The sequence below is a fragment of the Labeo rohita genome, chromosome 13 (genome assembly GCF_022985175.1).
Source record: "Labeo rohita strain BAU-BD-2019 chromosome 13, IGBB_LRoh.1.0, whole genome shotgun sequence".
NCBI lineage: Eukaryota > Metazoa > Chordata > Actinopteri > Cypriniformes > Cyprinidae > Labeo > Labeo rohita.
In genome coordinates, this window is record NC_066881.1 from 18,994,299 (window position 1) to 19,018,924 (window position 24,626).

General features: G+C 37.6%; 2 protein-coding genes across 3 annotated transcripts in view; one reads left to right on the forward strand and one right to left on the reverse strand.

Annotated features, from left to right (window-relative positions):
* The window catches only part of fancl (FA complementation group L), a 26,915-nt gene extending 15,488 nt beyond the window's left edge, over positions 1–11,427 (forward strand). Inside the window, exons 8-15 of one of the 2 annotated variants that reach the window (XR_007828949.1) lie at positions 2,862–3,012; positions 3,140–3,223; positions 6,329–6,374; positions 6,712–6,793; positions 10,587–10,703; positions 10,893–10,964; positions 11,111–11,199; positions 11,297–11,427. Coding sequence is in view for 1 of the 2 variants with exons in the window: in XM_051126064.1 (XP_050982021.1) it covers positions 2,862–3,012; positions 3,140–3,223; positions 6,329–6,374; positions 6,712–6,793; positions 10,587–10,703; positions 10,893–10,964; positions 11,111–11,146 (588 nt within the window). In the remaining variant the exon portion in view is untranslated. Of the gene's footprint in view, positions 1–2,861; positions 3,013–3,139; positions 3,224–6,328; positions 6,375–6,711; positions 6,794–10,586; positions 10,704–10,892; positions 10,965–11,110; positions 11,241–11,296 lie in introns of those variants that run through there. The other variant, XM_051126064.1, reaches the window with a different exon arrangement.
* vrk2 (VRK serine/threonine kinase 2) overlaps positions 11,005–24,626 on the reverse strand; it is a 17,573-nt gene continuing 3,951 nt past the window's right edge. Inside the window, exons 8-13 of the mRNA XM_051126063.1 lie at positions 19,240–19,360; positions 18,849–18,901; positions 16,519–16,676; positions 14,268–14,411; positions 11,788–11,946; positions 11,005–11,571 (exon numbers count right to left, since the gene is read on the reverse strand). Coding sequence (XP_050982020.1) covers positions 11,173–11,571; positions 11,788–11,946; positions 14,268–14,411; positions 16,519–16,676; positions 18,849–18,901; positions 19,240–19,360 — 1,034 coding nt within the window. The 3' untranslated portion in view covers positions 11,005–11,172. The remainder of the gene's footprint in view (positions 11,572–11,787; positions 11,947–14,267; positions 14,412–16,518; positions 16,677–18,848; positions 18,902–19,239; positions 19,361–24,626) is intronic.

Consider the following 24,626-nt stretch of genomic DNA (forward strand, 5'->3'; position numbering starts at 1 on the left):
GATGTTAAATATGCCTATTCATATTTATCACTACTAAAAATAAAGCAGTGGTCGTGGTTTGAGCAGAGAGGATCTGGTGTCCAGACTAAAGCGTTCTGATGTTGGGCTGAGATTAAAGGCCTTGAATTGGCAGCCGAGTGGAAAGCGAGGAGCGTGGGTCTGAGGTCACAGCGGTGTGGGCGACCTGTGCTCCCTCACTCTGACAGCGTGGAGTGAAACAGGGCCAAAGCCCATCAACTGTCAATCATCAGCTGTGATTTATGAGCGGCCATACTCAAACCATTAGCTGAACCTCGCCACTGGACAGCTCCAAAGGAAACAGAGGCCTACTGTGTTTGTGTATGTTAGAATTAGAGGAAGCCGTTATGCTGAACCGTAGATAGGTCGTCTGTGGTTCTCAGTGATCAAACGCTATTGCTGAATTTCTCTTGTTTGCTGATGTATGAGTTTTGGTCTTTTCCTGTTCAGTCACTTTTTATATTTGATTTGTTCTTGGTTGGTGCTTTAATCAATGGTTTGTTGACAGGTAGTTGATGAAGTCTTGGCAAGACTTCAGTGGGAATGTTTCTTTTTTCTTTTTCCTCCCTGAGTGTTGATGGCAGAGGGCTGAAGAGTTTGTATAAAGCAGTGATATGAAACCAGACATGTGGACAGTATCAACATCTTCCATATGCAGAAGTGTTGAGGAGTTATTAAAGACAGCCTAGCCAATGTCAGACTGAAAAAAACCCAATTGTTCCTTCAGATCAAGAGTTGCACAAGAATTTAAAAGGATACTATTTCTAACATCGAGGCACTTCTGAGAGTCGGAAAAACGTTTAAGAGTACAACCGCTGACTGAGAGGATTCGTGTCCATTCAAACTTAAGTGTTTGAGCCAATTGGATTTTATATGCAGCGCAAAAAAATCATACATGAAAATATAATATGGTAGTTAATTTGCATGATTATGGTTTAGTGGCATAAAGTGTTTCAAATACTGTGGCAGAAATCATGTATTCACATATTAATTAGTACAGTCATTCTACTCCTGCAGACTGGCATGAAATGCAATCACCCTATTTATTTTCTACATGGGTGTTATTAATCTTATTGTAAACCAATCATCTATTCATATGTTTGTTTGTTTGTTTATTTATTTATTAAGCAAAACTTGATCTTCTGGTAAAACATCTTATCTCTGGTGACGTATGCCAGACTTCTCCAGTCATTTAGTCTGTTTAAACTCCGACTGCAAGCTTGCATTCTTAACTAATTAACAAACAATGACTAGAACAAGTTTTTGCATTTTTTGAGTCCACTTAGAACCCCAGTGGATAGCTGTTTGTAATGTCTGATCAAACAAACACATTTCATATGTAAAAAAAAAAAAAAAAAGAGTTAGTTCGCCCAAAAACATAAATTGTGTCATTAATTACTCGCCCTCATGTCGTTCCAAAGCCATAAGACCTTTATTTATCTTCAGAACACAAATTAAGTTATTTTTGATGAAATCCAAGAGCTTTCTGACCCTACATAGACAGCAAAGCAACTACCATGTTCAAGGCCCAGAAAGGTAGTAAGGACATTGTTAAAATAGTCCAAGTGACATCACAGTGATGCAGGAAACGGCACTCTGATGTAGAACGTGGTAGTTACATGGCTGTCTATGCAGGTTCAGAAAGCTCTTGGGTGAGTAATAATTAATTAAAGAGTAATTAAAAAAGAAGTTCACTTCTAGAACAAAAATGTACAGATTATTTACTCACCCCTTGTCATCCAAGATGTTCATGTCTTTTTTTCATCAGTCGTAAAGAAATTATGTTTCGTGAGGAAAACATTTCAGGATTTTTCTTCTTATAGTGGTCTTCAATGGTGTTTGCAAGTTTAAACTTCCGAAATGCAGTTTCAGTGCAGCTTCAAAGGGCTCTAAATGATCTCAGCCGAGGAAGAAGGGTCTTATCTTCCATTATCTTCCACATGATGCTGATATATTTCCTTTTGTTTGGAAACAACACCAAGTCTCTCCTGTGCAAAAAATTGTATCAAATTATTTTTAATTTTGGTTAGTTTTTAAGAAGAACTTATTTGTTAGAATGAAATAACAATAATGAAGTTCTTCTATAATCACAATATATAGAAGCTTTGAAAATAACAATAAATAAACAATATATATGTTTTTTTTTTTTTCAGAAAAAATGCAGTGTTAACCATAATAATTTTTTTTTACAATTTAACATTTGCTGATGGTCTAAACCAAAAAAGATTTTTCTTTAAATTCATGTAGGCTATAACTTCTGACCTTTAAATCAAAACATACTCATGATTTGATGACATCAATTACTGCTTTATTAAATCAGAAACACAGTCTAAATGGTATTTGTGTATTTTACTTTCATTTTATTAGAAGTAGGCCAACAGCACCCCCTACGGAATTAAAACTCTTACCGAACAGGCATTAGGACTTGTGGGAGGCTGCCGCTGCTGCCACTGCACGTAATATTACTGTTTACTCTACCACAAACCGAACGCGTCATTCTGTACACGCAATCTCAGATTAAATGCAGCGATCCAAAACAGTGAATCTAATCATCATTCAGGCAAAACTTTGCTTTAAGAATGAGCCACACTGCTGAGGTGATCTAATCGCTAACACACCCTGAGCACATGTTCAGGGATTAGATTTATTCCTCTTATCGGCAAGAAATATCGGCATAATTTTTTATATTGGGCCGATGCCGATAGTTACATTTAAAGCCATTATTAACCAAATCTGACATCGGTCTGATAATATAGTGCATCCCTAACCATAAGTCAAATACCAACTCTTAGGCAGGAAAAATACATTTGAGACTAATTTATTGCCCTTTCTTCTACGCCCAGAGCACATTAGCCAATGTCCACAGTCAGTTCCTGTTAAATGTGGAGGCTCTGTCCGAGTTCTGGTCAGTGCTGGATGAGATCGACGAGCAGACGTGGGTATTGGAACCAGAAAAACCCACAAGAGCAGACTCCATGAGAAGGATCGCTATCGGTAACATTACATTGATATTACTACATTTGAATCTCATTATTTGCAGATCACCCACCATCCATCTAACTACGCCAGTTCACAATCATTTCCCGTGATATTAAGCTGCCATATCGCTGTTCTTCCCCAGGAAACAATGTCTCAATAAAGGTACAGATTGACCCCAGACACCCCAAAATGCTGCCGGAGTGCTGTTTGCTCGGGGCTGAGCACGGTAGGCATTTTTCATATCTGCAAATCTCTCTGTTTATCTCTATACAGCTTTTATTACGGTTTCCTGCATGTGAGAGGCGGCTCGGATGCGAGAAACTCGTGCCTCCCTCTCATGCTCTTGTTTTTCAATTACCTCCGTACATAAGTGCACATGCTGTAAATGCTTTACTGCATTTAGACAGGAGCGCTACAGCCGGAGCGGCCGAGCTGACAGCCCGCAATATGTTTGCGGCGCAATGCGCTTTTAGATTTCGAGTGAGATGGTGCCGGAATGGAGGTCAGTTTGCACTATTTAAGCCGCCGTGATTGTTTCTTTAAATCCAAGGTCATGCTTGGCTGACAATGGCACACAGAACACATTGTCGGTTGCCTAGCAATGTTATTCATTGATATTAAATCCACACTTCAATAGTCAAGACGGTGGCAGTCGCGGACCCTCCGAGCGCGGGGTCAGACAGAAATATTGCTTTTTGCATTTACAAATGACAAACAGAGAGTGCGGCTATCACGTTCCTCCCAGATTGATCTCTCGGGTGGAACAGCCATGATGAGCGTGTTTTATTTGAATTATTTGAATATTTCCCTTTCTGTCAGACTGTTTGTCACAGTGGGAAATGCCCTGTTCTTTCGGCCGCTCTGCTGTGGCATTTCTTCGAGAGAATAGAGATTAGAGGTAAGAAATGACGCGGCTCTGCATTGTCTGTCAGTGCGCTGCGATCAGGTGAGGAACGCTGAATGAGAGATGAGGTAGAGTTAATTGAAACTGCTCGGCTACATTAGGGGGGTGAGCGCCGTTCTTGCCTTCATATACAACACTCCCTCGGGCTTGTTTTTGCCATGCAGATTGATTGATATGATTTATGTTGATGGCTTTTTTGTCCCCCAGTGCTTTGCAAACATTATGAAGTCCAGTGTGGAATGCTATTACAAAAAACATAAATATGTGTGTATGTTTTAATAATGAATAATTGAAGATGTGATACAACAGATAACAGTACTGTGTTACGAGGGTCATCACCATACCAATATTGTGAAATGTAACAATTCTCAATCAAGGTTAAATGTTAAAATGGTAATTTTCTTTTTTTATTAAATAGTCAATTATATATATATATATATATATATATCACTTAATTAGTTAATATTTAAATAAATGATTTATTTAAATTAATATGGATTCATGCGGATATATTTTTAAACAATAAAAACTGTAAAAAAAAAATTGTAAACAAATTAATGTTTATTTAGTTACAAAAGGTTTCCATTTCAAATAAATGTTCTTTTGAACTTTCTATTCAAGTAATCCTGAAAAAATGTACCACAGACTGTTTTCATCACCAATGATAATAGGGTCATTTCATACAAAGGTCAACCTTACCATGAAAAAAAAAAAAGTTTTTACCCAAGGTTTTTACTATACTAATAGCACAGATGTCAAAATTTGGTAGCTCAAATATCCATGTGAGGGCTCTCTTCAAGTTTTTAAAGCATTTTTTATTTTTAGTGCATGATTTTCTGGTAAGTGCTCTTTTCAGGCTTATCACATCTATAACAGTATATATTCCTCATAAATAGACACATCAAAATTAAAATTAAGTAACAATTATATGTTCCGTGAAGAGCCATTCCTTCTCTATTTGTTGGGTGTTATTGCATCTGGTTTGTCCAATTCAATTCGCAGAAACAGTGTCCTTTTTTGTCGCATCCATAACGCATGATTATTTCTCTTTTTTAACATAGAAAACCTGTGCATAGACTGATATTTTTCTGATGTTTAGACTCTATCAACAAGGGTTTATTAAAATATATAAACAGATGGTTCGGTATATTGGAAACACATACATTCTCTAAGCATTTATATGTCACATCCATAACACAAAATGTCATAAATCCATAAAGCTGAATTTGCACAAAACATAATAAATGTTTCTTGAGCATCAAATCAGCATTAGAATGATTTCGGAAGGATCATGTAAAGACTGGAGTAATGGCTGCTAAATATTCAGCTTGCTATCACAGGAATAAATTACATTTTAATATAAAAAAAAAAAAATATATATATATATATATATATATATATTTATATTATAAGCTCATGTACTCAGCCTAAAGTTTTGCTTCACACAGAAAAATAGGGGTTTAAAATTTTTACCTTTTGGGGTACAACAGCTTGAACAGCTGGAGCTGTACCCATAAAAGGACACATTTATGGGTACTGCAGCGACAAGTTGTTGTACCTCAAAAGGTACAATTTTAAACCCCTATTTTTCTGTGTGTTTAAGCTTTATAAGATTTTGGTTAAATTTGCACAGGCCCCTTTTCTAAACGACTCCATTGTAGCCGCCCACAGGGTAAATTAAAATTGTTTTTTGATAATTATTGACCTAGAGAGTCCAGAGAATTGGACTAGGACTAGTTCGCAAATGTAGGCTTTTGACATCTTCTCAATTATTTAACAAACGATTTGATTGACAGCAGCGGTTCTAGAGACAAAGTTGTCCGGAATGAGGAGTTCTCTCACATGATACGAATATTGCCCCCCCCCCCCACCCCAAAAAAAAGTCAAATGTCCTTATAGACTGTTGTGGCACTTTTTTTTGATAATTATTGATGCACTCTCCAGAGAATCTTTCTACATTGGTTTGGTTCAGATCGGGCAAAAAACCTAGGACTAGTTCGCAAAAGTAGGTTTTTGAAAAAGCTTGTTCACTGTAGCGCCCCCTATCAGGCCGATTGGGGTGAGCCTTGGTCACATTGTAGGCAGTGTGAGTACTACCATCCCTGCAAGTTTCAAGTCTCTACAACTTATGGTTTGGTCAGCACAGTCAGTTTTACGTGGAGATCGCTGATCCGTGACCATGTTAACAATTACAATAGGGTTTCAGGGCTATGCGCTTGAACTCCTAAATATTATTTGACAGTATTACTGTTTTTGCTGTATTCAGTCTTTGGTAAGCTTAAAAGAGTTCTTTCAAAAACATTTTAAAAATCTTACCAAAAACATTGTTTATTAGTATGTTATATGCTAGTATTGAATGAAGCATGTGTACTTTTGACATTTCTTATAATTCTTTTAATAATTTTAACTCTTGCTTGTGTATTTCAGTTGTCACTCCTTTGAGGAACAAATTGAATGCTAATATGCATTTATGGTAAGCAGTTATAAATTTCTTTTAAATTCCAATTGCATTTTTTCCCATGCAGGTTGAACATGATTAATGGGAAATCAAAGAGAATACTGCATATTTCAATGCAAATTTGCCATTTCATATACATACCGCACATATTGTTCAGTGGATATATATATTACAGTGTAAAATGAATCAGAAACCACATAGTGAGAATGTCTTGGCCCAGAATGTTGATTCTCACGGTGATATCCTGGATTTTTTAGGCAGTAATCACTGAGTTGTATTCATTATACCATCATGACTTGACTGTATGCGTTTAATTAGTGTACGAAGGTCTGGTTTCCTTCTCTCCTCATAGGAACCCTGACTGCAGTGTCCTACAGAATATGAAGGATGTGCTAGAGATAGAATTTCCATCGCCTGCCACCCACGAAAAATCTGTACGTTGCATATTTTCGTCTCATACGCTGCCACTTACAATTAGTTCCACAGCACCATCACATTTGAAGCTTGCAGTGTGTTTTTTTTTTTTTTTCCCACCTCCTTTTCTCTTTATGTTTTTATCATCGGGAGAGGTGGGTACGGATTTCCTTTAATTGGGTTGTTTACAGATAAGATCATTACAATAACAAAGGTGGCAGAATCTTCAGCACTATCAAGAGCTGTTTAATCATAGCTCCGCCATTTATCTTTTTTCCTTGTGTGCATTTTTTATGCTTTCTCTCTTTCAGCTCGCGGGTTGAAAGGGCGCAGTGTTTATTCACAGTCTGTACCGCAGATTAATGCTTGACCATCATTAACATTCTGAAGCGAGAAAAGTTTACTTGACCAGATGTTGAAATTTTTATCTTCCATCCTTTTAATGGATTGCTCAGGAAAAAAAGCCTCTAATTATCTGAACAGCAATATGCAAACACGGACAGTGGAGGAGATGAGAGCAGAAGCATGGGAATGGGGGGGATGTGTAAAGGCGTCTTGCTAAGCAGGAGGATTGTGTGAAGAGGGGGTCAAGCATATATAGGGTTGATGAGTCCACCTGAGTCTCCTCACCCTGTGGGAACAAATATGAGCTGCCGCGCACCAGCAGGAGTGAATTTTAAATGCACAATTTCAGATCAGATTCAGAGATACAACATATGACAGTGATGCTTTTCATTAGGGCTGGACGATATGACCTAAAATCAAAATCTTGATTAATTAATTTACCTCAATTACGAATCGAATCATGAACGATTATTTTTATTTTATTTTATTTTTTATTTTTTTGCCCTCATAGTTATAGATGCGAACCTGACTCATGATTGCTGTTGCATGCAATCTTCCTCTCAGTGATCTTGTCCTGTCATTCTATATCCACAAGTATTTACTTTAGGTTCTTACTGGCCATTCACACAGAACACGTCTTTGCATTTTATATTAGTGCTGTCAAACAATTAATTGCATCCAAAATAGATTTTTGTTTACATAAAAAAATAGAAGTGTGCATACTGTGTATGTATGTGTATATATATACACATGGCAAACAATTATTTGCGATTAATCGCATACAAAATAAAAGTTTGTGTTTGCCTAATATATGTGTGTGTACTGTGTGTACTTATTATGTATATATAAATACACACAGATTACTGTATATATTTAAGAGAAATGTTATTCATGTACAAAAGATTTTTATTTATATATAAATTCTATAAAAATTATAATAAATACATATACTTGTAAATATTTCTTAAATATATACATGAATAAGCTTGTATTTATATATACATAATAACTACACAGTACACACACATATATTGGCAAACTCAGACTTTTATTTTGTATGCAATTAATCGCAATTAATCATTTGCCAGCCGTAATATATAATTAGGGATGTCAAACGAATAATTGCGATGAATCACAAATAAAAGTTTGTTTACATACTATATATGTGTGTACTGTGTGTATATATATTATGTGTATATATAAATACACACACATACATGTATATATTAAGGAAAAATATGTTACATGTATATATGAAATATTTATATATAATCTAAATTAATTACAAGTATATATGAATATATGTGTGTGTGTGTGTGTGTGTGTGTGTGTGTGTGTGTGTGTGTATATATATATATACATACAGACACACACACACACAGTATATATTTTGAAAATATTTTGAAAAATGTATTTCTATGTATATATTCACGTAATTTATATTTTTTTTATTTTTCTTATATATATATATATATATATATATATATATATATATATATATATATATATATATATATAAATATATTGTCGTCACTAACTCACAAGTGATTAATTACTCACCATCATGTGATTCCAAACCTGTATATTTCATTGGAATAAAACTGGAGAAATTTTGCTTCAATGTACAGAACTAGTCACTATTTACCAATCACGTAATGAATGGAGACTGAATTTAAAATGCGCTAAAATTATATTTAAGGGGTGCTATTATGCTTTTTCACTTTTTGAACTTTAGTCAGTGTGTGGTGTGTATCTTTGGGCATAAAAATAATCTACAAAGCTACAAATCTCAAAGTCCACTCCAAAGGGAGATATTTCGTTTTTAAAAAAATCCCTTTTCAAGAACTACAACGAACGGCTCCTTTGGACTACAACGTTTGTTTTCCGCATGCAGTGATTACACAATGCGGTGCATTAGAATATCATCAAATTAAATCCCGCCCACGGAAATTCGAATTGTTGGGGGGGTGGATGAGGTGGGAGATTAGCCTACCGATGCAGCGCGGAGAACCGCTTCAATGAACCGCAGCGCGGCGGGTATAAGCACAAGCATTCGCGCCGCAGACGTGTGCACTACAGGGGGTCGAAACACATGCCGAAGCCGCGATCTATTCCGGTTGCCGCGTCAGAGCCATAACGCGCCGCAGACGTGTGCATTGTGTGATAAGACATTTATTCATCATACAGTGTAGATAACGTTAGCTTCACTTATAACACTAGTGTTTTTTAAAATGCATAAACTTGCACTAGAATAGGCTAGGCTAATCAGTGATGATGTTCTTTGATAATGTTAGCCTTATGCTGAAGCTGGTTTAGGGCAATGAAACTAAGTAACGTTATATAAATAATTAAATACATTAGCACGATAATATCATGTATTGCCGATCTCGCAGGCTGATGATAGGACCCAACACTACTGTAGTGTATTATTTACTCACCCTCCATGCATCCTAGTTGTATATGACTTCCTTCTTTCAGACGAATGCAATCGGAATTGTATTTAAATTTGCCTCACACGGCTCCAGGGGGTTAATAAAGGCCTCCTGTAGCGAATCGCTGCGTTTTTGTACGAAAAATATCCATGTTTCAACGTAAGAATCACTTTAATCTAGTTTACTCTAACAGTTGTACACAGAACTTGCTTCTTTGACAAGGGGCGTGGCAGTACTGAAACATTGTCTAAACTGTTCGCCAATCGCAACGCAGTGGGACAGCTAATCAATCACAACACATTTCGTTTTTCGGAACTAATCTAGTCATTTGTGCTAGGCTGGGAGAAATGTATTGTAATAATGTAAATTTTGTTAAAAAATAATGCGTTTTTCGAACCACCAAGCATGAAAGCATGTTCTTCCCAAAACAAAATCAAGACTGTTAAAGAATAAAATAGGACCCCTTTAACAAAAAATAAAAGTGGTCCATACTTCCTACAAAGCATTTTGAAGTAGCTTAGTGTGAAGTACAAAAATCTAAATCATTGTTTACTAAGTGTGAAGGATTCATTCACAAATTCATGAGTTCAGCTCACTGATTTTCATTTGACATTTTATTTATATTTAATTTCTGCTTTATTTAAAATATGAAAAATGTAATTTAGTTAATGGGCAACATCAACACTGCTCACTTAGTATCAGTTAAAAAAAAAAAAAAAAACTTTCTCACATAAAGCTATCAAGCTTCAGAAGACTTTGAATATACTGTATGAGTGGATCACTTTTATAATGCTGCTTTTATACTCATCTGTTATGAAGATTAAAAGCATATCCCCATTCATTCTAATAACATAAAAAGAATAACTGGTAGATTTGTCAAAATTTCATGGTAAAATAGAAAATCAAACAGGTTTGAAAAACTCGGGTGAGTAACAGATGACAGAAATACCATTGCTGGATACACTAAGATAATTTGTTCCTTTACTGAATGCCTGTACATGCAAAAGCTTATCTCATTTTGTTGTTGTGTACACAGAGTTTCAGTGTTGAATGTGGCATCTGCTACTCTTATCGACTTGAGTCAGCTATTCCAGATCAGGTCTGCAATGACCCGCGCTGTGGCCAGCCTTTCCATCAAGTGTGCCTTTATGAGGTAAGAGCTTCAGATTCAGCAATCAGAAACACTCACCTTTAACCCATACAAAAAAAAGAGAAAAGCTTAACAGTATTTTAAACAACAGAACAATCATAGATTACCACGCCAAGACCAATATGCAATTTTCAAAAGTTTTGAATTTGTTAGTGTTTATTTCATCTTCTATCAATTTATTTGTCTTTACAGTGGCTGAGAGGTCTGCCCACCAGTCGCCAAAGCTTCAATATTGTGTTTGGAGAATGTCCTTACTGCAGCAAGGTAATACTCAACTTGATCAGAAAAACACATCAAACGCATGATAAGAAAAACACTTTATTAAATCCACAAATACATTTGTTAAAACTAGAATATCATGTATAGTGCAAAAAATGACTATAAAATAATTCATGCTAATTTTTTTTCAGCCCATCACTGTGAAAATGGTCACAGGAAATGTTTAAAAAAGTTTCTGCGTTCAGAGTATTGATCATGTGGCATTACGTCTCCAGCGAGGGTAATACCAACAACCAACAACAGTCAGTATTATAACAACAAGGAAGATCAACATTCTTTTGACTGGCCATTGACCCTGATTTTCTGATTTCCCAAAGCCATCTTCATCTCTGTAATGGTACCGAGTCCTTTCATCTTCTTGTCTACGAACATCACTTCTCCAGTGGTCTCCATCATTAGTGTTTTCCCAGTGGTTTTGATTCCATCTTTGTTTCCTGCTGTAGTTCCCCCAGTAGTCGACTTCACTGCCAAGTACTGGATGGTCGTCATTTAGCGTGAGAGTACGTGTTTGTTGGTTCTTGTAGTGACGGTTTTGTCTTCCCCTCATGGTCATCAAGGTCTTCCCCTCATAAACATCTTCGTTCCTCTTTTCCTGTGTTGTTGGAACAAACGTTATGTTTTCACAATATAAGAAAGAGAAATGAAAGGGCTGGTATGTTCAATGTGTTAATATCTTTTGTTTCAAACAATAAACACTGCAAACCATATTCCCTGTGACTTCTGATACTTTTAAAACATTAATTTGACTAAGTGAATGATTGACTGTGGTCTATTTGGAATTTGGCCTGTTGTCTGCTGCTGGTTTTACTTGTTGAAGTTCCTGTTTCTGCCGTGCTCCTGCTCTTGTTTTAGGATGAACTCGTGGAGGGAGGGGTTCATCTTCATCACTGATGTCCTCGTCACTTTCGTAAGGCACAGGCCTTTGCCTGACGCTTCGTTTGGCAGCCATGTCAGTTTTGTTTGGACTCTGTAAAGATGACACCATTGAATAATATCAATGAGAGTGTATTAAACCACTGTATTCTAACACTATATGTGACCCTGGACCACGAAACCAGTCTTAAGTAGCACGTGTATATTTGTAGCAATAGCCAAAAATACATTGCATGGGTCAAAATTATAATTTTTCAATCAATTTTAATCATTAGAATATTAAGTAAAGATCATTTTCCATGAAGATGTTTTGTAAATTTCCTACCATAAATATGTCAGAACTTAATTATTGATTAGTAATATGAATGTGCTAAGAACTTATGACAGGTTTTGTTGCTCCAGGGTCACATATATTTAGGGGTTCAAGCTTGTAGTTCTGAAACCCTATTGTAATTGTTAAAATGTCCAAAAATCAGCATTCTCCTTTAGAAGTGATCAGGCAGATCAAACCGTAAGTCGTAGAGACTTTAAAACTTGGTGGGACGGTACAGTAGTACTCATTCTGTCTCACCACATCACCAAGGCCCAATCGACCTTATGCTGGCACTACAACAAAAGTACGAAATAATAACAGGAGGGAAAATAAAATTGACTATAACTACGCAACCGTTATTCCAATTGGCTTGAAAATTGGTAAGAAGTGTCTTTGTCCAATGTGCCACCAGTGACTATGAGGACATATGCGTAACTCAAAAAACTTGGTTTCTATTAGCAAATGAAGTCTGAGCACCTGTTTGACTGGTGACCCTGGACCACAAAACCAGTCTTAAGTAGTACGGATATATTTGCAGCAGTAGCCAAAGATGCATTGTCTGGGTCAAAATGATCGATTTTTCTTTTATGCCAAAAATCATTAGGATATTAAGTAAAGATCATGTTCCATTTAGATATTTTATAAATTTCCTACCATAAATATATCAAAACTTAATTTCTGATTAGTAACATGCATTGCTAAGAACTTCATATGGACAACTTTAAAGGCAATTTGCTCAATATTTTCATTTTTTGCACCCTCAGATTCTATTTTATCAAAAAGTTCTATCTTGAACAAATATTGTCCTATTCTACAAACTATACATTAATGGAAAGCTTATTTATTCAGCTTTCAGATGATGTATGAATCTCAGTTTTAAAAAATTGACCCTTATGACTGGTTTTGTGATCCAGGGTCACAAATCTGAAAGATCTCAGCCACTGGATGGCGCTAACAAGTTTTACACCTCTGTAATCACACAGAATTTTATGCATACACACAATATTCATATCATATGATAGATATCATTCTAAACAACACTGACTGAAGAACCACTACTGTCAATCAAATTGTTAATTAAATTCTATTTTATAACATATTATAAAAAATATGTTATAAAAAAAAACATACTTTTGTTAAATAGTTCTAGGTTTTCTGCTCAATCCCAACAAAACCACTGTTGTACAATTCTGTGGACTCTCTAGATCAATGATTACCAAAAAATGTTGAACTTTACACTTTGTTTAGCTATAACAGGTTAATTTTATAAAGTATATACCAAAAAGCCTATAAATCCTAAATGAAAACTCAAAACTTCATGAAACTAGGTGAGCGCGCAACACGATTGTAAAAAAAAAAAAATAAAAAAAAAAGTTTTACAGAAATGCGACCGTAGGTGGTGCTATAACAGTCATGAAAGTTAAAAATCATCAACTTCCTATGGTCAGTTGCCTGTATTTGCCAAAAATGCTTCTTTTAATCATAGAAAAAGGTGGTTACAGATTCGCTAAATAATATCTTTTCAAATATGTCTTTTCATATGTGCTTAAATGCCTTAAAGCACTTGAACCCCAATAATTGCTGCTTGCAATATATATATATATATATATATATATATGTGTGTGTGTGTGTGTGTGTGTGTATTAATGTGTATTAATGTTTTATCTTCATTTTGTTTGTTGTTACTGTTTATCTTTCATGTTGCACATGCCGTAGATTAAACTGTACAAGTCCAAAATGTCCAAGTCCACATCAAGTTTGAGTACAAATGCATCAGTTGATTCATGATTGGAGTCAGAATCAACTATACTTATTAATAATAAGATAAGAATAAAATGTTTCTGTAGCACCATATCAGCATTTCTGAAGGATCATGTGACACTAAAAACTGTAGTAATAGCTATTGAAAACTCAGTTTTCCCATCACAGAAATAGTTTAAAATGTATTTTAAAAAAAACTACAAATACATATTTACAATATTGCTGTTTTGCTGTATTTTTCAAATCAATTCACCCAAATATTATGTATACTGTAAATGTCCATTAACACTGTGACAAAAGGAAGTACATTCCAACTGATTTTATTCCGTTTAGAATTATACCTGTTTCGGAGTCTCTTGTTTTGTTCTGCTCCAAACTTTTTTTGGTGTTGACCTGCCCAACTCTTCCTCATCTTCTTCCTCTGCCGTCACCACAGGCTTTGATCTTGCTGTTTTTTTCTCCGTAGTCTTGGGCTGGCTTGCAGCCTGTGGGAGGTTAAGTTAAATTAAATGACAGGAATTTACTTGCTTTTGTTTCGAAGCATTCACGAGAGAGAGAAAGAGAGCACTCGATGTTCCCTCCCTGACCTGGATCCTGAGAGGAGAGGACCTGCCCTGATTAATGACATCTACTTCTCTCCCTAAGGTGGCAACTGTCCAAACTAAATTTGGCCACAGATCACCAGCGAGGTCAGCTGTAGGCAAAATAAACTCCAGGAGTGTTGGAGTGACACGAGGAGCCGCTGGCCTCACGCTGCCTGACGTGGTTTCAGGAGAGCGGAGACACGAGGGGGACATTGATGGTGTTGTTTTAGCTTTTATTCAAAGGAACTGAAGCTACGTCGTCTAGAAGGAGATGAACAGAACCACAGAGAAAAATAGAACTACAAAGAAAAGGGGATTCAAATCTTAATGCCCTTGCTCTTGACACTGATGCTTTCCATCTGTGCAAAAGGTAAGATGGTCAAGGTCAGAGAAAAAAAAGACACTTGCACAATTGTAAGAACTCTCCATTATGTACATGATACTGCAACTACATGGGGACAAAGTACTCACTCACTGAAGGAACAATCAAATCTTCTCAACTCTAAAGTTGCCTTATAACCAATCCAGCCTGAGCAACATCATCACACATTGTCCCGTATCAGGGAAACACATTCTTTATTAAACACTTGTCTGACACATCTGGGAAGCTTCTACATCCAGGTTAGGAACCACATATTCAATTCAGAAACAAAATAGAGTAGTTGAAAAAACAACCAATTAATGAAAGCGACAGATCATTGTGTTTTGTTACCAATAGGCAAAAAAATCATGGTTGTGTAGAATTGCGAGTGCAGTCACGTTTACCGTTGTTTGCCAAATTTTGTGGCTGAAATCCAGTCATTTCAATAGAAGTCCTTGATTAGAAATGACATGTGAGGGCAGATTTTGAATTGGCTTCAAGCTGGTCAAGGAAATTTGTCACGTTGATCAAAATAAAGCTGCTTGGTTTGAAAGCGACTTGTGTGGGCTTCACACATTGCTACACTATTGACTTCTGACCATTTTTAACAAGTAAAATTTCACTTTAATTCATTCATGGCTTTTTATATTATTCAAATCATCATTTGTATGATTCGTGCTTTATTTATAAAACACTTGAAAATGCAAAGGTCAATGTAAAACTGTAGAACTGAGATGTGTTCTTCAGGTGGTCCACTGTTTTAATTACTGTGCAGAGTGGTTTTAATATCAGGGTACAAGGAGAATAAATGACAGCCTAAACACTGAGAGTATTTACCAATCCTTCTCCAAATCCTCAACACTGAGCCTTCTCTCTTGAACCACAGATTAAACTGCTGGACAGCTCCACATAAAAATGAGAGGCAATTCTAACTGGTGATCTTTTGGCCTTGGCAAAATGTGTGTATTCAACAGCCCCAAATTGGGTTGCTCGGGTGTTCGAAGAAGTTCAGCGGTTCAAGTTAGCAGTGATCAACTGTGAAGTGATTCCAGAGGAATTAAGGTCTCTCCACTCTAGACCTCTTGAGAGCCAATAAGCCTTTTGGCAAGGTCAGCAAAGGTTAACCTACGACACCACGGTCAAGATTCACCAGCTCATTCCCCTTATAGAGGAAAAGTGCCATTCTTGTCTCTCGTAATAGAGTGTGGGAATTCAACGTGGTGTTTTTTACGCAGTTCAATTCTGAATTGAAATACAAGACTGCATGTGATTGCAATAAATAAAAGCGCTTTAATTAAATACCTCTCTTGTATGGTTTTGACACTGCATTGAGCTGTGGCCCCAGGCTGAGGGCCTTCAGGAACTCTGAGTCTGTCACCACTGTGTAAATCTCATTTTTTCTGGTCCGCACCACTTCGGCCCACATCCAACGCCGCCAATAGGCCAGTCAGACGGCTCTGAGCAGAAGTGGGAGTTGGTGTAGCAGGGAAAGGGTCAGAGGAGGGTTCCCAAACCTGAGCATCTCCTTCTCTCTCCCAGACAGATAAATCTGCCGCAGCCCACAGGCTGCTCTGAATGCTCCAGCCCCGGCTCATATGGTCTCTATTAAGTCTACTGGGCTGCTGTGCCAAAGCATCTCACACTCACCCTTTGTGTGGTTGGCCTGGCTGTCTCCGACGGTCTCGGCGTAGAGAGGTCCAGTGGGCCTTGCGGCCCGGCTCCTGACAGAATCTTCCTGAGGGCCTGGTAGTCTGGCTTATCATTGTAGCCAAGGGTTTTCACACTGGACAGGTACCTGGCAATCTCTGCAAGGGGTCAGAAAGAAGGACATCTGAATATGCAAAACGTAAAAGGATAGCTCACCCAAAAAAGAAAACTGTCACCATTTACCCTCATGTCTTTCCAGACTTTAATTCTTCTGTAAAACTGAAGGAGATATTTGGAAAAACATTTTACTTTTTGTTCGAACTGTGAAAGTTGGGGTCCAAAACTTTCAAGCAGTATGAAATTAAAGGGATAGTTTACCCAAAAATTAAAATTAGCCCATTATTTACTCACCCTTCAGGCATCCTAGGTGTATCATCCTGGCATTTCCAAGCTTGAGAATGTCATAGATGAGTGTTTCTCTTCATCAGTCCAAAACAAGCCCAATAAAGTGCATCTACCCATAATAAAAGGTTCCTCACACGGCTCTGGGTGGTGAATCAAAAAGGGCCTGCTGTAGCAAATCGACGCATTTTTGTAGGAAAAATATCCATATTTAAAACATAAGAATCACTATGATCTAGCTTGCACCGACCGGTCATACACGGAAGCAGCTCTAGGCGGATGTGCATGCGCCGGCGAGTCTTGTTTGTTTACAGGAGCAAAGGAAGCAAAGTTTCCTCACCTTAGCAAAGGAAAACCTCCTCTTGGTTTATATTAAAATCTTCCGACATTCTTCTTTACAAATCCTCGTTCTGTGCTTCTAATTTGCGACCATTGCTTTGTTTTGTCATTTCTGAGTGGCGCATGCGCAACGGCAATGTCTTACGTCATTCGCCCGAAGCTGCTTCCATGTACAACTGTTAGCACAAGCTAGATTAAAGTGATTCTTACATTTTAAATATGGATATTTTTCTTACAAAAATGCACTGATTCGCTACAGGAGGCCTTTATTCACCCCAGAGCTCTGTGAGGCACTTTTTATTATGGATGGATGCCCTTTATTGGACTTGTTTTGGACTGATGAAGAGAAACACCCACCTTTGGCATTCTAAAGCTTGGAAGTGCCAGGATAAATTTTAATATAACTGAATTTGTCTGAAAGTCATATACACCTAGGATGCCTGGAGGGTGAGTAAACAATGGGCTAATTTCCATTTTAGTGTGAACTATCCCTTTAATCATAATTACACCTCCATTTGTCCAATTAATTCAATTAAATGTAGAGACTATATAAAACATAGCAACAAACCTCAAAGGGTAAATAACGTCAAACCTTATTGGTTCTTGCATGTTACATGACCAAACGTCATGAGTTTTGAGCTTCGTATCACCATATTCAATGTAGGCTGTGCATGCTTGTATACACAACTTTTGACTATCATAATTTGGATAACAACAGCTGAAACCCTTTTCAAAACATCATTCTTCACATTCTGCAGATGAAAAAAATACAAGTCTGTAACGACATGAGGGATGACAATCTTCGTTCTCAGGTGGACTATAATACACATTAATAAACAATCTTGAAAATCAAGATGTCAAAACACCTCATCATGTGAAGCAGCTCAGATGTATCCTTTTTTCGAAGCTACAGATGTGAGGACTACTGTGGAGGTGGACCGTGGTTGCATATTAGCATAATTCACAGATAAACCCCAACTGAGCATGGTCTGCATGTTTTATGTTGATGCATCCTGCAGTTGACCTAGATGCTTACCAAAAGCTTGCGCAAAAGTCCAGCCAACTGACAACCTGCATCTGCAGACTTAATTTTCATTCCGAAGGGAACAAAAACCACATCTTCCTAACAAATGGACGGTGGCAGGAGCACAATGTAGAAGGGCCTCTCTGTTCATACGAGAACACAAATGTGTGTCTAATACGGGCACCTTCCATTCTTCACTGTAATAAATATGCTAGATGCAGTGCTACGTCGGTGCGCATTCTCTTTGTGGCAGCCCAGCTGAATGTATACCACATGCGCAGCCTTGATGCATGTTAGAGGTCTTATCTTTCTGGTCCAGCTGCAGCCAGCCTCTCAAGGTTGGGGGAATAAGGCCTCATCATAATCATAGATCACAAAGCCCCCTTTCAGAAGACGCACGTGCCCTCGCTCCCTGTGGAGGGGGGAAAGATACTGCGGGGACGCTAGAGTCCGTTGATGAAGGAGAGGCAAGGAGATTGCGCTTGTGGGGATGGCGAGGAAGCGAAGTCCCTGCCCCGCACCTTGTTGATCAATGCAAATGGTCTGCACGCTCACGTGCACCTACCCGTGCTGGAGGTGGACATTTTCAGGACAGAATCTGGCAGGTTAGACATCAGCCTGTGGTCAAGAAATGATAAAGGGAAAGGTTAACCAGAGGTCCTGTTGCAAAATGCATTTGAGAAACACATCTATGCTTTTCGAATACACAACATTTTTTTAAAACTTTTATTGTGAAGAACTTATTATGAAAGATCTGCAGATTCTTATAATCCACAGCTTGAATTTCCAGGCAAGAAAGAAAATCTGTGGCCTTACACCTTTGGTGGAGTTTTAAGGCTTTAACGAAGCAGCTGAGTGAATAATTCGGGTTGAATAAGCACAGAAAGCCTCTGATCAGCAGCCACTGTACACAACAGAGCACAAGGCCTAGACCTGTGGTGAAAAGGGGAACGTACTTGGCCTTGGCCTCCTGGACCTCAGCTGGGTTCTTAAGAGATGAGAGCCAGGGCAGAGTTCCACACTGCCAGTGAAGCAAGCAGTAGCCCAACACCTCCAAGTCTCCTCGTCTGGATGGGGCTGTTGGAGAAAGCGAAGATAAGGAAAAGAAGTTGAGTGTCAGTTGAGAAGCAAGTTAAAACCCTTTGATTGAATGACCCGTCCATTGGCTGCTGAAATATGCCCTTATAAAAAAGGTGGAGAATGGGAGGGGGTGGTTGATAGAGAGGAGTATTTTGTTTTCTCAGCTGGTGCCCTGGCCTGCCTCACAGGCTAACGGGGCTTTTCTATAAGGGGCTGAGAGTTGAAAGAGTAGGTCAGTTTCCTCCCACCAGCGTTCCTCACATCTCTCTCACACTCCCTCCTCCTTCGTCTGGTCTGGCGACTCGTCCAGGAACCTGATCCTGACGGCCTCTGACATGATCCAGACAGCCTGTGGCCCGGCCCGACACTCTCTCCGATGGAGAGCCAAGCAGTAAAACAAAGAAATAAATGTCTGGGCCCAAATAGTTTCCACATGTTTCTGGATTCCGTGGGGTCTCCGCTGGCCCTAAGAGAAGAGCCTGAGAGCGTGTGCATGTGCTCCCTAGACCTCCTCCAACTCCACCTCTGCCGTAGCACATTACACAACTGCCATCTAGTGAAAATGTCTTTTGTATACTTAAAAACTTTTTACAATGCCACTACATCTTGTATTGTTCTAACATATATTTAATATCCAAGAAAAAAACTCTACCCTGGGCTAGGTATCATTACAGATTTCCTAAAGGAATAGTTCACACAAAAATGAAATTTTTGTTGTCATTTACTCATCCTCATGTTGTTCCAAACCTGTATGAGTTTTTTTTTTATTACGTTGAACATAAGATATTCTGAGGAAACTTGGTAATTAAACAGTTGATAGAAAGAAACTTATACAGGTCTGTAACAAGAAGAGAGTTGACAAATTTGTAATTTTGGGTGAACTATCCTTTTAAATTGGTTTGATTAAATTAGATTCCAACTCTTTTGGGAAGGATGTAGGTTTAAATGTCAGGGTTGCTTATATGTTCTTACATATCTAATTCTGTAAATTGTACAGTGGCATCCAAAAGTTTGGGAACCCCTTGCAGAATATAGAGATCAAAATAAGAGAGATCATACAAAATGCAAGTTATTTTTTATTTAGTACTGTCCTGAGTAAGATATTTTACATAAAAGATGTTTACATATAGTCCATAAGACAAAAAAATAGCTGAAATTATTAAAATAACCCCATTCAAAAGTTTGGGAACCCTTGGTTCTTAATACTGTGTGTGGTTACATGGATGATCTACGACTGTTTTTTTGTTTTGTGATGGTTGTTCATGAGTCCCTTGTTTGCTCTGAACAGTTAAAGAACTGTTATTTAGAAAAAATCCTCCAGGTCCTGCAGATTCTTCAGTTTTCCAGCATCTTTTGCATCTTTGAACCCTTTCCAGCAGTGACTATATGATTCTGAGATCCATCTTTTCACACTGAGGACAATTGAGGGACTCAAACTATTAAAACAGGTTCAAACATTCACTGATGCTCCAGAAGAAAACACAATGCATTAAGAGATGGGGGATGAAAACTTTCAAACAGGATGAAGATGTCCAATTGTTTATTATTTTGTTGAAATTTTTTGCCCTTCAGAAGCAACAGAAAATAGTTGTATGTTTCCCGGAAGACTAATTAAATACAATTTACCTTGATCTTCAAATTCCAAAAAATTTCACCCCCCCGGCTCTTAATGCATCATGTTTCCTTCTGGAGCAACACTAAAGAACAGTGCTCAGTTTATCTGTTCAGAACAAACAAGGAACTCACTAACAACCACCACAACACAAAAAAACAGCCATAGATCATCCAGGTAACCACACACAGTATTCAGAACCAAGGGGTCTTGCACTATTCATTGAAAGAACCCACTCATAAGAGTCTGATTCTACAATGGGGATTGAAGCATTCAGTTAAGAATCAGGCTACATGTCACACTGTATGTTTCTGATTCACTAAAAAGAACCAGTTCGAGTCATTCAGTCATTCATTCAGGAATCAGACTACACGATTCATGCTGCATATTTTTGATTTACAAAAGTAATTTACTTGCGAGTCAGACTACACTGGTCACACTGCATGTTTGTGTTTACGTGAAGCCTGTGAGAACAACTCAATAAAAAAAATGTTTCAATTCGGGATGCACCGAAATTAAGAAAATAATAAGAAAAACAGCTGAAACTATGAGCCAAAAACATATGCCGTTAAATAATTATCACAAAGTATTTTCAGTTTTCAGCCAAGTACTTCCAGAATTTTTAGTTTTGGTTTTGGACGACAACTCTCATTTTCAGAGTATGTTTAAATTCAACATTTTTTATTTTATTTGTATGGGAAAGCAACAATTCATACACTAGATTCTAATCTACGCAACTGTTCTTAAGCTCAGGAGCAGAAGAGATTAGTACTTTTGGAATAAGTACAAGGGTTTTAGTCTTCAAACAAGCCCAAGAGAGCTGGTTTCACACTTCCATAAGCTGCATGGGAATCTATCCCAGTTCAGTTTTAACAACACCGCTCTAATGTTACAGCAATAGCATTTGCTTATGAGCACTGAGTGTGAAATGGCCTCACTTAAACCGACCGATTAGTCTTACGCCAACCAGACAGACAGCAGCAGCATTTAGATATGAAATATTCATTTTGGATCCCAGCTATTAAAGTAAAATACATTTTGGGTCAGACTGACCAATTACGGGTTGACTTTACCTCAATGAATTACAGTCACCTAAATTTAAATCGGAATGGAACGGTTTTGTCAGTTCCGCTCATATACGAGAGTTAACCTCCCGTTAAGCATGTCCCTTCATGAAAAGCTCCAACTTCATCAATAAGGGTAAATTAAGGCACATCATTTGTTCGTGCCTAGAGAGTGTATTAACTCAATACTGTAACTGCAGTCCATCTCCTGAGAAATTACCTATTGACTGCATTCATCAAAAGGGAAAATCTCTGCCTAAATCCATGACCATCATTGATCCTGCCATGCCCATTACAGAATCAGCCTCCCTGCCCGCTAGCCAGCAACACCATTAGGCAACGTATATGGGTTTTCTTTATTTTTCTTCAACCTTGACCGAACTAATTTAGCAAACACACAATTTAATAGAAAAGATTTTAACATCCCTCACAGGTGACCTTGAAAAAAAATGCCTCTTAAGTGGCACGTAAAAATGGGAACTATGACTAAAGACCAAAGTGCACAAGATAAGACACACTCCGTAAACATTTTGTCCGCCTCCGTAATAGGGAGCCGAAGGGGTGGGCTGCCTGGCCTAGTCCTGACACCGATTCACTTATAAAAAGGCCGATCCACAAGAACGATGTATTCCAGGCTGAGAACAACACCTTCCATCAGATAGAAGCTGTTGTTCATAATTATGGCCTATTGTTATTGTGATTATCCAAAGCGCCATGTCAAACTCTTGAACCTCTCCTCCTGAATTTCAGCCGGCTCACTTCAACCCTACAGGTGATAATTAGGCCTTTAGCACGGGGTTCAGCGGGACACGAAGTGCCCGTCTCTGCACTCCTCACCATGGTAACAAATCAACATCTACGCGGGGTGCCAGGGGCCAAAAGAAAAGAAACACTCTGCAATCTGCATTCATCTACAGGGCAGACGATGCTAATGACCTACACAACAGCCACAGACAGTCTACGTCAAGGCGGCTAGTGCGGTGACGTCGGCTCGGCCACAGCTTGTTTGATAGTGGCACAAATGAGGTTTGTCAAATTTACAGCCTCGCTGCTTTGAGTTTAGCTTTAGGAGTGGATCAGGACACTGAACTCCCGAGTCGGTGCATCAGTGGGTAGGTGTTTTTATAAACTCTCAAGTGTTATATCACTTGCCATATGCAGTGTGATTTACACAGTACAACTGGCCATACATTTACAGAGCAGTGAGACAGAATCAGGACCATATGTAGAATCCTGTACATGAAAAGTTAACAAATTGTATCAGGTAAGAACATGGTCTTGTCTGAAAGCAGCCAGACCTTGGACTGAACCTGAGCATGATTTACTTTCTGATGTATCAAACAATGTGTCCGCGCTATGAGCTACGAGTCTTGCACTTTTTTTCTCTTTTATATCACTAAACAGAAATAATACACACAGGCATTCCCACACATCCACCCTCCACATATAAATCTAACTTAATAATATAACACAGTACTGTTAAAGAAAATATGGAAATAGTTTAAATCTACATAAAAGCCTGTATTTGTCTTGCCAGTGATTTTCTAACTTGTTGATACCATGGACCCCCAAATATGTGACCTTGGACCACAAAACCAGTCATATGTAGCACGGGTATACTTCGTATACATTGTATGGGTCAAAATGAATTATTTTTCTTTTATGCCAAAAATCATTAGGATATTAAGTAACGTCATCTTCCATGAAGATATTTTGTAAATTTCTTACTGTAAATATATCAAAACTTAATTTTTGATTTGTAATATGCATTGCTAAGAACTTCATTTGGACAACTTTAAAGGCAATTTTCTCAGTATTCTGCTTTTTTTGTACCCTTATATTCAAGATTTTCAAATAGTTGTATCTTTGCCAAATATTGTCCTATCCTAACAAACAATACATCAATGAAAAACTTATTTATTCAGCTTACATTAAAAAAATGACCCTTATATCCAGATATGATAATCTCCTTGAAAAGGATAGTCTTCCAAAAATATAAAGGTATATATATATATAATCTATTTTTAAAAGTGAGAAAAATAGACGTTACTCACAATAAATAAATAGTCTAAAAAAATAAATACTAAATAAAAATGACTAAAACTGCAATATCATCAAGTGCAATAAATGTGTAAGCGTTAACTTGTAAACATGTTAACTTTGACCATATAAATATGAAAAATATTTCACTAAACGTTTCTGCAGACCACTTGGCACCATGAAGTTTTTGCTACAACTTGCAACATTTAGGAAAAAGAAAAAAAAAAAAAGAAAAAAATAAAACTCACCTATTGTCAAATATTAAACTTTAAATATTTTTCTGCTGACTGGGCATTTTGTCTTTTTTTCATGCATTTTCAAAATCAACAGCAACAGAAACCTGGCTATTAGCAAGCTTTACCACTGCGAATTCAGTATTGAACTCCTGTAATATCTTATGGCCACCGCATTCAGAGATATTGGCTTTGAGTCCCAGTTCAACAAAACATCAAAGCTTTAATTAATAGTAAATGCATACAAGATGCAGGTTATGACTTTGACTAATTAGGGATTTCTTGAATTAAGTCTGCCCAAGTAAGCATGGATA